At 44.4% G+C, this 11,930-nt stretch overlaps 1 protein-coding gene across 3 annotated transcripts; it reads left to right on the top strand.

The window, feature by feature from the left end:
* The first annotated feature begins 52 nt into the window (after nucleotides 1-52).
* Nucleotides 53-11,006, top strand: LOC110490816 (glucoside xylosyltransferase 1). 3 transcript variants are annotated; one of them, XM_090213463.1, is made up of 8 exons: nucleotides 68-379; nucleotides 1,593-1,779; nucleotides 2,009-2,090; nucleotides 3,028-3,159; nucleotides 3,385-3,636; nucleotides 3,955-4,078; nucleotides 4,725-4,897; nucleotides 8,834-11,006. In XM_090213463.1, exons 3-8 carry the CDS (start codon nucleotides 2,085-2,087, stop codon nucleotides 8,999-9,001), a joined length of 855 nt encoding a protein of 284 aa, XP_090069589.1. In that variant the 5' UTR covers nucleotides 68-379; nucleotides 1,593-1,779; nucleotides 2,009-2,084; the 3' UTR covers nucleotides 9,002-11,006. The 3 variants fall into 3 exon arrangements, with proteins under 3 accessions (XP_090069588.1, XP_090069589.1, XP_090069591.1); XM_090213462.1 differs by lacking the exon at nucleotides 2,009-2,090 and having other exon boundaries at nucleotides 53-379; XM_090213465.1 differs by lacking the exons at nucleotides 68-379; nucleotides 1,593-1,779 and having other exon boundaries at nucleotides 1,992-2,090.
* The last annotated feature ends 924 nt before the right edge of the window (nucleotides 11,007-11,930 follow it).

Raw genomic sequence — 11,930 nt, 5'->3', positions numbered from 1 at the left:
GTCACACACAGACCGGGAAAGGGATTCACTGTTATTTATACCCCTCCCTTCCCCCAATGGTTCTCACAGAACAGTGTCTTGCCTGCAGTGTGAATGGTAGCAGCCAGCTTCGTTCTGTGTCATGACTTCGAGTTCTGAAAGCGCTTTTACTTTTAATAATGCGCCGCTACATTCGTGCATTCCTCGTGTGCATGTTGTTTGCCGTGTTCTCGGCCTTGTACGTGTATAGTAAACTATTTTATTCAGATCTGTCGGTCGGAGGAGGAGGAGGACTGGGTGAGAAGACTTTCCTCCATCGAGCCGCGGCCTCTAAGCGAAGCGACATTGGACAAGAAACCAGGCGAGGCCCAGACGAAGCAGAACCAGGCGATCAACACTGGTACACTGGCTGATAGTTACACTGCTTATTATATAGCTAGATTGTAATACACTTCAAAAGGCTTCAAACTAAACGAATGCATAACTTTCTTGGTGAACAAATATTTCCTCTGCAAGTAATGTATTGGAATGTGCACCATTGACAGATGTGTCTCCACAATAGTATCAGTATCAACAAATATACTGCGACAAGACTAATTGTAACAATTCCTCTGGTTAACTTTCTGCATCCTTCCCACGTTCACTATGGTCATGGACACTGTGTACTTGCAGTTCCAGCCCAAACAACAACATTAGGATCAATTGCTTCTCGCAAAGAAATGTAAATATAGCGAAACAAGCTCAATATAGCGAAACAAGCTCAATATAGCGTGTATGTACCTGTAATAAAGAAACATACGCATTTTTCTGCGGGAAAGTTGACTGGTTGAATTAGGTTCACTAGCGCGCATGGAGGTTCAATAACATGTATTTCTTCGTGACTTGACTGTTGAGTTATTTCCACAACATCAAGAGATTTATTTTCATAGCTGATTGGTTTTCCTTCACCCTTTTGACCAACACTTTGAGGTGGTGCTGGCTGACCTACTAGGGGACCGACATTGTAAATACGAAAGTATTCTTAATTAACTGACTTGCCTAGTTAAATAAAGGTTAAATAAAAATAAATACTAGTTACAGATGTTTTGAGACAAACACATGTGGGCATGAGTCGGTAGTCTACAACAGAAAAGCATTACCACTGAATAATAATAATAATAATAACAGGAAAACAGAGTGCAGTTGTTGAAATGGAAGTTAAATATCTGTTGGCCAACTTCAGTGGTCTCTGCTGGATTGCTAAGCAACAGGATATGCAATTAAACGGGTGCTTATGGCCTTTAACAGTTTGTTACAGTCAACAAACTAGTGTGAATGACAAACAAGATAATCCGGTTGCCTAGACGAACACACCCCCTTCTCTCCTACAACAACTTTTAAATGCTCACCTTGCTGCTTTGTCTCTCTTCAGTCAAGCAAGGGATCTCTGTCAGCTGTCAGGTTTAGCTGGCGGTGACAGGCATCTGGATTGCTGTGTGATGAGAGGAGAAGAATAGCCTTTTCAAATCCTCCGAACCAGTTGGTGAACCTGGCACAAATCATTGACAAAGGTTTTAACCTTTTAAATGAAACAAACGTTGGTTTGACTGTAGCATACTTGTCTTTATTGGCAGGTACATCATGAGGAAAGCAGAGGGCCGTGTGAGGACGGCTGCAGCCATGCACCTGGCTGTCGTGGCCTGCGGACAGAGACTAGAGGAGACTCTCACCATGCTGAAGTCTGCTGTTATGCTCAGCATCAAACCACTGTGCCTACACATCTTCGCTGAAGACCAGCTGCACGCCAGCTTTATAGAAGCTGTGAGTTGGACTGGATGCACTACAAGGCCTATAGCCTGTGATTGGAAGCATAATAATGTGGTAGTAATGAGATGTGATAATGACGTTGTAATATCATGTCCTACTATGATAATGTAATAGCATCTACATCACAACTCTAACATATAGGCTTCAATAAAGTCCCATTTGGTCCAGTGTACATGATACACACAGAATAGAAAACACTGAACAGCTGCTCTTTCCATAACAGACTGACCAGGTGAATCCAGGTGAAAGCTATGATCCCTTGTTGATGTCACCTGTTAAAGCCACTTCAATCAGTGTAGATGAAGGTGAGGAGACAGGTTAAAGAAGGATTTTTAAGCATTGAGACATGAATTGTGTATATGTGGCCTTCAGAGGGTGAATGGGCTAGACAAAAGATTGAAGTGCCTTTTGAATTGGGAACGGTAGTAGATGCCAGGCGTACTGGTTTGTGTTAAGAACCGCAATGCTAATATGATGAGCTTACGGCTCCCGAGTGGCGCAGCGGTCTAAGGCACTGCATCTCAGTGCTAGAGGCGTCACTACAGACCCTGGTTCGATCCCAGGCTGTATCACAACCGACTGATCGGGAGTCCCATAGGGCAGCACACAATTGGCCCAGCGTCGTCCAGGTTAGGGGAGGGTTTGGCCGGGGTAGGCCGTCATTGTAAAATAAGAATTTGTTTTTAAATGACTTGCCTAGTTAAATGAAGGTTAAATAAATCAAATTAAAACGCTAAACAGTTTCCTGTGTATATCAAGAATGATCCACCACCAAAAGGACATCCAGCCAACTTGACACAACTGTGGGAAGCATTGGAGTCAACGTGGGCCAGCCTCCCTGTGGAACGCTTTCCACACCTCTTAGAGTCCATTCCCTGACAAATTGAGGCTGTTCTGAGGGAAAAGGGGGATGTAACTCAATATTGGGAAGGTGTTCCTCATGTTTGGTGTACTCAGTGTATAACCTAGACCAGGGGTGTATAACTAACTCCATGGAGGGCCCAGGTTCTGCAGGTTTTTGTTTTTTCCTTTCAATTAAGGCCTAGACAACCAGGTGTGGGGAGTTCCTTACTAATTAGTGACCTGAATTCGTCAATCAAGTACAACGGAGGAGCGAAAACCTGCCGACACTCAGACCTCCGTGGCCTAGAGGTTATCTATCCTGTCTATAAACTGAGTATTTACCTCTTTTTAAAACCTCTGTGTAATAACACTTGTCTGTTTGCTTTGTTCTGTGTTTAGTTAGAGTCGTGGCCAGGTTCATTCCGTTCCAGGTTTAACTACACTCTGTACCCCATCACCTTCCCCCGTGAGAATGCTGGAGAGTGGAAGAAGCTCTTCAAACCATGTGCTTCTCAGAGACTATTCCTGCCTGTGAGTTTCGTAGCTGGAGAAATTCCATTTTGTTTAATTAAATATTAGCGTGATGATGGTTTCCATGGCCTCAGAATAATATCTTGGAGTAAAAATGTTACTGTACATGTGTACACTGCTAAATGGGTTGTCTGTTTCTGATTCTCTCTTGTCTTCAGTTGATCCTAAAGGAGGTGGACTCAGACATCTTGTTCCTGATCTCTAACCTCTGTTTCTGTTCCCCAGCTCATCCTAAAGGAGGTGGATTCTCTAGTCTACGTGGACTCGGACATCTTGTTCCTCCAGCCTGTAGACGCTCTGTGGTCCCTGCTAGCTCACTTCAACGCTACCCAGCTGGCCGCCATGGCGCCGGAGCACGAGGAGCCACGCATCGCCTGGTACAGCCGCTTCGCCCGCCACCCCTACTATGGCAGGACGGGCATCAACTCTGGAGTCATGCTCATGAACATGACACGCATCAGGGCCACATACTTCAAGGTAATATAAACTTTGACCAGCAGAGGTCACCATTGCAATACATTCAGGGGTAATATAAACTTCGACCAGCAGAGGTCACCATTGCAATACAGTCAGATGTAATATAAACTTTGACCAGCAGAGGTCCCCATTGCAATATATTCAGATATAATGTCATCCAGAGATGGGAGAATCGAGATTTTCTGCAATAAATGTATCCTTGTTGAATGAATGACAAACAAACATCATAATTTAAGATGTTTGCACAGGCACTTTGATTTGACACTTAGCTTGTTTTCCACAATGTAACACACCCTCTGTCCTGTTCTGTGTGATCAGAATGACATGACGTCAGTGGGTCTGAGGTGGGAGGAGCTGCTGATGCCCCTGCTGCAGAAATATAAACTAAACATGACCTGGGGAGACCAGGACCTGCTCAACATCATCTTCCATCACAACCCTGGTGAGACTCACAGCTCAGTACCTCCCTTATTACACCACATGATGAGACACATTACATATAGTCATATACCAGTGTATATGGTTGTTATAGTAGAAACATCAAATCAAATTCATTTATAAAGCCCTTCTTACATCAGCTGATATCTCAAAGTGCTGTACAGAAACCCAGCCTAAAACCCCAAACAGCAAGCAATGCAGATGTAGAAGGACGGTGGCTAGGAACAATTCCCTAGAAAGGAGGCCCAACCTTGGAGAGACTCAACTCTCAACACACAGCTGTTTAACACACCATTCAATATGATTTTACTGCTGCTGTTTAATTATTTGTTCATTTTATTTTCTATAACACTTTTTTAAAGCATTGTTGGTTATATGCTTGTAAGTAAGCATTTCACTGTCTACTACACTTGTTGTATTCGGCACGTGACAAATGAAATGTGATTTGATTAGAAACATGAACCTTTTAAATGTAATAGCTGTGGCAGGTATCCCAGCTCCAGCCTTGCAGGGCAGCAGTGTCTTGTCTTATTGTTTACCTGGGTAATAAGGTGTGTGTCGAGATGATCAACTAAGCTCCAGGGCCAGAAGACAACCAGACGTATTGGCTTTGTGCCCCTCTAAACTAGCCCTTGTCTCTCCCTCTCCAGAGTGTCTGTTGGAAGTCCCCTGCCACTGGAACTACCGTCCAGACCACTGTATCTACGGCAGTAACTGTGGCTCCGCGGAGGAGGAGGGTATCTTTATCCTGCACGGGAACAGAGGAGTGTACCATGACCTCAAACAGCCTGCCTTCAGGGCCGTCTACGACGCCATACGACAGGTAAACTAAACGATCACAGATCAGTGTAGTCTACGACTCCGTACGACAGGTAAACTAAACGATCACAGATCAGTGTAGTCTACGACGCCATACGACAGGTAAACTAAACGATCACAGATCAGTGTAGTCTACGACGCCGTACGACAGGTAAACTAAACGATCACAGATCAGTGTAGTCTACGACGCCATACGACAGGTAAACTAAACGATCACAGATCAGTGTAGTCTACGACGCCGTACGACAGGTAAACTAAACGATCACAGATCAGTGTAGTCTACGACGCCGTACGACAGGTAAACTAAACGATCACAGATCAGTGTAGTCTACGACGCCATACGACAGGTACAGTGCCTTGCGAAAGTATTCGGCCCCCTTGAACTTTGCGACCTTTTGCCACATTTCAGGCTTCAAACATAAAGATATAAAACTGTATTTTTTTGTGAAGAATCAACAACAAGTGGGACACAATCATGAAGTGGAACGACATTTATTGGATATTTCAAACTTTTTTAACAAATCAAAAACTGACAAATTGGGCGTGCAAAATTATTCAGCCCTCTTAAGTTAATACTTTGTAGCGCCACCTTTTGCTGCGATTACAGCTGTAAGTCGCTTGGGGTATGTCTCTATCAGTTTTGCACATCGAGAGACTGAAATTTTTTCCCATTCCTCCTTGCAAAACAGCTCGAGCTCAGTGAGGTAGGATGGAGAGCATTTGTGAACAGCAGTTTTCACTTCTTTCCACAGATTCTCGATTGGATTCAGGTCTGGACTTTGACTTGGCCATTCTAACACCTGGATATGTTTATTTTTGAACCATTCCATTGTAGATTTTGTTTTATGTTTTGGATCATTGTCTTGTTGGAAGACAAATCTCCGTCTCAGTCTCAGGTCTTTTGCAGACTCCATCAGGTTTTCTTCCAGAATGGTCCTGTATTTGGCTCCATCCATCTTCCCATCAATTTTAACCATCTTCCCTGTCCCTGCTGAAGAAAAGCAGGCCCAAACCATGATGCTGCCACCACCATGTTTGACAGTGGGGATGGTGTGTTCAGCTGTGTTGCTTTTACGCCAAACATAACGTTTTGCATTGTTGCCAAAAAGTTCAATTTTGGTTTCATCTGACCAGAGCACCTTCTTCCACATGTTTGGTGTGTCTCCCAGGTGGCTTGTGGCAAACTTTAAACAACACTTTTTATGGATATCTTTAAGAAATGGCTTTCTTCTTGCCACTCTTCCATAAAGGCCAGATTTGTGCAATATACGACTGATTGTTGTCCTATGGACAGAGTCTCCCACCTCAGCTGTAGATCTCTGCAGTTCATCCAGAGTGATCATGGGCCTCTTGGCTGCATCTCTGATCAGTCTTCTCCTTGTATGAGCTGAAAGGCTAGAGGGACGGCCAGGTCTTGGTAGATTTGCAGTGGTCTGATACTCCTTCCATTTCAATATTATCGATTGCACAGTGCTCCTTGGGATGTTTAAAGCTTGGGAAATCTTTTTGTATCCAAATCCAGCTTTAAACTTCTTCACAACAGTATCTCGGACCTGCCTGGTGTGTTCCTTGTTCTTCATGATGCTCTCTGCGCTTTTAACGGACCTCTGAGACTATCACAGTGCAGGTGCATTTATACGGAGACTTGATTACACACAGGTGGATTGTATTTATCATCATTAGTCATTTAGGTCAACATTGGATCATTCAGAGATCCTCACTGAACTTCTGGAGAGAGTTTGCTGCACTGAAAGTAAAGGGGCTGAATAATTTTGCACGCCCAATTTTTCAGTTTTTGATTTGTTAAAAAAGTTTGAAATATCCAATAAATGTCATTCCACTTCATGATTGTGTCCCACTTGTTGTTGATTCTTCACAAAAAAATACAGTTTTATATCTTTATGTTTGAAGCCTGAAATGTGGCAAAAGGTCGCAAAGTTCAAGGGGGCCGAATACTTTCGCAAGGCACTGTAAACTAAACGATCACAGATCAGTGTAGTCTACGACGCCGTACGACAGGTAAACTAAACGATCACAGATCAGTGTAGTCTACGAAGCCGTACGACAGGTAAACTAAACGATCACAGGTCAGTGTAGTCTACGACGCCGTACGACAGGTAAACTAAACGATCACAGATCAGTGTAGTCTACGACACCGTACGACAGGTAAACTAAACGATCACAGATCAGTGTAGTCTACGACTCCGTACGACAGGTAAACTAAACGATCACAGATCAGTGTAGTCTACGAAGCCGTACGACAGGTAAACTAAGCGATCACAGATCAGTGTAGTCTACGACTCTGTACGACAGGTAAACTAAGCGATCACAGATCAGGGTAGTCTACGAAGCCGTACGACAGGTAAACTAAGCGATCACGGATCAGTGTAGTCTACGACGCCATACGACAGGTAGGCTAAACGATCACATAGCAGTATTTCAGCCTGCCTTCTGGGCCATCTACGATGCCATACGACAGGTCAACTAAACGATCACAGAGCAGGATTTCAGCCCGCCTTCTGGGCCATCTACGATGCCATACGACAGGTCAACTAAACGATCACAGAGCAGTATTTCAGCCTGCCTTCTGGGCCATCTACGATGCCATACGACAGGTAGGCTAAACGATCACAGAGCAGTATTTCAGCCTGCCTTCTGGGCCATCTACGATGCCATACGACAGGTCAACTAAACGATCACAGAGCAGTATTTCAGCCTGCCTTCTGGGCCATCTACGATGCCATACGACAGGTCAACTAAACGATCACAGAGCAGTATTTCAGCCTGCCTTCTGGGCCATCTACGATGCCATACGACAGGTAGGCTAAACGATCACAGAGCAGTATTTCAGCCTGCCTTCTGGGCCATCTACGATGCCATACGACAGGTAGGCTAAACGATCACAGATCAGTGTTGTCTACGATGCCATACGACAGGTCAACTCAACGATCACAGATAAGGGTTTACAGATGGTAAAACAACGTGATTGTCTTTCATTGATTGTGTATTAGGTGTGTAAGGAAATGTTTGTTTGTGCGTCCAGACCACGTCTATGCAGATCTCCACACGTTTTAGTGGTGAGCGAAACAGATTTCCTCATCAGGATGTGTTCTAACTGATCACAGTTGTTTTAATGATATCGATGACACTGGGCATGTGTTTAATGACATCATCAATGTCCAGGTTCGTATTGCTTTCCTATAACTAAGGGTCGAGCGTCCATCAGAAAGATGCCTGGTCAATATTTCGTCCTTGCCTCTCAGTACGCCTGACACACACACACACACACACACACCTCATACATAATATGTGAGAGTATTAAAGCCGCAGTTAAACCAAGGCTCAGGAAAGAGCAGTAAAGTTTTAGTGCTGATGGTTCATGTAGAGCCTCCACTGGCACAGTGCTCCGTCATCCTCATAAAAACAACACACACATTGGAAATGGAGCTTCATGAGCGGAGGGGGGGGCTTAACTTTTAGTAACCCAATATCAGGGACTAAACCAAACGAGAGGACGTAAAATAGTCATCCCCTTTGATTTCCTGTGAGAGCTGTAAAGGTACTTCCATTATTGGGAAGAGGAGACTGATTGTGTCTGTAGTTGGACCGAGGAGGATAATAAGGTGGGATTTTTCTCTCTCTACATCACCTCAGCAGCTTCATGGACATTTATTCCAATGAAAAGAAAGGTTGGAAGTCTTTCTTAGGCTTTATACAACTATTAAACATGTTTCACTCCCTGTCTATTTGATCACACATTAAAAACAGGCAATGATGTGAATTGTAAAATGGTGAATTGTACTGATTGTAAGACGCTCTGTATAAGAGCTTCTGCCAAATGACTAAAATGTAATGAATTTCTGGCCACAGCTGCAGTAGATATCTAGAAGTGTGGACTTCACGTAGTGCCTGTTTGATAACAGAATGCTCTATGTCTCAGTACTCATTTAGGGAGGATCCTGTGAGCTCTCTGCTGGTCCCACTGGAAGAAGAGCTGTTGAAGACGACCCGTTCATACTGTGGTAAATCACATGTTCTGTTCACTAAGAGACTGGCTCACAGCCTGGCCAACGTCAACAGAGATGCTCAGCCTCCACATGGACGGTAGTCTGAAGTCCTGGGCCTCCAGGCTGTCCTATAGTGTTGTCATGTTCAGAGAGGTGGTGGCCTGGGTTCTGTTCATTAGAGCACACTGTAGCAAAACATTTTGCAACGGATAACTAAAATGGGTGTTTCTTATTGGACAAGTTGAGCTAGTGCCTACTCTGTTTCATTTTGTCGTCTTCTGTTTCATGACTACTTGGCACCTACAGCTACATGGCTGAAGGAATTTATTTATACATTTTTATTTAACTGGGCAAGTCAGTTAAGAACAAATGTAAATTTTACAATATCAGCCTACCCCGGGCAAACCCTCCCCTAACTCGGACGATGCTGGGCCAGTTGTGGGCCACCCTATGGGACTCCTGATCACGGCCGGTTGTGGGCCACCCTATGGGACTCCTGATCACGGCCGGTTGTGGGCCACCCTATGGGACTCCTGATCACGGCCGGTTGTGGGCCACCCTATGGGACTCCTGATCACGGCCGGTTGTGGGCCACCCTATGGGACTCCTGATCACGGCCGGTTGTGGGCCACCCTATGGGACTCCTGATCACGGCCGGTTGTGGGCCACCCTATGGGACTCCCGATCACGGCCGGTTGTGATACAGCCCGGAATCAAACCAAGGTCTGTAGTGACGCCTCTAGCATTGAGATGCAGTGTCTTAGACCACTTCGCCACTCGGGAGGAAGAGACTAGATGGACGTTGGTGACTTCATATGCAGGAGATACATACAGTGTGAAGAATGATGTCGCTGTCATCACTACAGATCCCACATCTTGTTCAGCGTTTCTCTGGTCATAGTCATCTGTTTAGGAGGCTATATGGCATTTCCAATGCTGACGAGGCTCTTCTTTAATAGTGCTGTCTGCTGTATTCAAGAGGCCTTGCTCTCCATATTGGAGAATTTGGTCTTATCCGGCCAGCAGAACATGACTAAACTCAATCAGCCTTCCTAAGCTAAATGGTACCTCTCCTATTGACAAAGAGCTACTCTGAGCCCTCTGCCATAATGTGAACAGCATAGTGCCATGGGAGAAGAAGAAGGCACAGACAGGAAGCTGTTTTGGAGTTTGCTTGATTGAAAATGCCCTTTTTTCAATGGCAGTCTTTCCCCTTTCTATTTTAAGATAAGAGGAACAAGATACGGATTAATGTGAGTTCTGGATGTTGACAGTTTATTGTCGTTCTTTAGTTTTTGTGTCAATTTGTTTACTTGAGAAATAGTTACAACCAGTACTTCTCTTTGTGTGTTATTTTGTTTGTGAAGGGTTTTATTAGATGTGGTCTGGATGAAGCCGTCCGTACGTTCTGCACTGATCAGTTTCAGACACATTGTCAGACATTTATACCAGTCTTTATTACTCTGATGTTCTGCTCAATTCCCTCCTTTAAACATGCTGGAACATTGTCTTTGAAGAACCACTTCACTCTGCAGTCAGTCAGTTTTCATGTGTTGTTCAGGCGACAGATCGTCTTCGGTACATTCATTTGCGTTGTGTTTATAACTAATGCCAAAGTTCTTTTGCACTGTTGAATGTATATTTGAAACATTGACCGTCAAAACAGACAACTTCCTTCTGTCCGTCATAGAATGATCTTGAAATTGTTTAGTCATTTTTACAATACTTATCTTCCTAATGATTACTTTGTGTATTAAATGCAGTATATTTTGTAGCAGAAAGGTAGTACTCACCTTTTTGTATATGTCTGTCACTGTATCTTAACCAACACGTACTGTATTCTGTTAAATCCAGTAGTACACAATTTGATATCTTGCCACCAGATGGCAGCATTGCTGCATCATGAACAGCAGTTAGCTGGACCAGAGGAGAGACTGTCAGGTTCACCTATTACATGGAGGGGGATTCATGACTAAATGTGGGACAAATATACACCGGTAACTAAATGTATGCCGTCAAAATATCTATGCAGCAATAATGTTATGGGGCGCTGCCTGTGTGGTTCAGATGGGAGTCAATCTGTCAATAAATCAAGTATAAATTCTTTATGATTGTCCTTACAGTTAACAGCTACGTAGTGGAGGTAGTATTTACAACTATTCACTATGTCAATATGAATGCCTGATATTCCCTGCCATCGCCCTAATAACTCTTGTGAACTTGTGCTTGGCTTGCGGCTTCTCTATTGTCTCCATTGATTGTGTCACATCACCTCCACTTCAAGCAAACGATGGAACAAACTCCTAACCGCTGGCACTGTTCCTTATGAGATGATCAGATTTCCACTGATACTCAGCATCTTTTTAATTTATTCTGCGAAGGTCAGGGACTTGAGCCAGATTGATGGCCTGTTTCTGTAGCTGTTCCTCACAGATCAATATAACAGTAAATACCCAGTGACCCGGCCGTGTGGGGCCCTGGTGTCTGTCTCTGCTTTGAGCTGCTCATAACCTGGAACTGATGGGCCGTTAACATAACGCTGTAGGGCGCCCAGCTCTACTGCCATGGCATTGACCATATTGAATGGTGTTAGTGTAATGCAGCTTCCCATCTATATAGTCATGAGTTCATCCCAAATGCCACCCTATTCCCTATGCAGTGCACTATTATTGAGCATGTTCCCATGGGCCCTGGTGAATGGTAGTGCGCTAAATGGGGGATAGAAAGGGAAAGTAAAGGGGGGTACTCTGCATTTAACCCAACCCCTCTGAATCAGAGCGGTGCGGGGGGCTGCCTTAATCCACATCCTGGTCTTCGGCGACCAGGGAACAGTGGGTTAACTGCCTCGTTCAGGGGAACAGTGGGTTAACTGCATTGTTCAGGGGAACAGTGGGTTAACTGCCTTGTTCAGGGAACAGTGGGTTAACTGCCTCGTTCAGGGGCAGAACCACAGATGTTTACCTTGTCAGCTCGGGGATTGGATCCAGAAACCTTTGGGTTACTAGTCCAACCCTGTAACCAGGAAGAGCC

Source organism: Oncorhynchus mykiss, chromosome 21, assembly GCF_057628025.1.
Source record: "Oncorhynchus mykiss isolate SJ-2025 chromosome 21, ASM5762802v1, whole genome shotgun sequence".
Taxonomy (NCBI): domain Eukaryota; kingdom Metazoa; phylum Chordata; class Actinopteri; order Salmoniformes; family Salmonidae; genus Oncorhynchus; species Oncorhynchus mykiss.
Note: the sequence above shows the minus strand (reverse complement) of the source record. Positions and strands in the feature narration are given on the sequence as shown.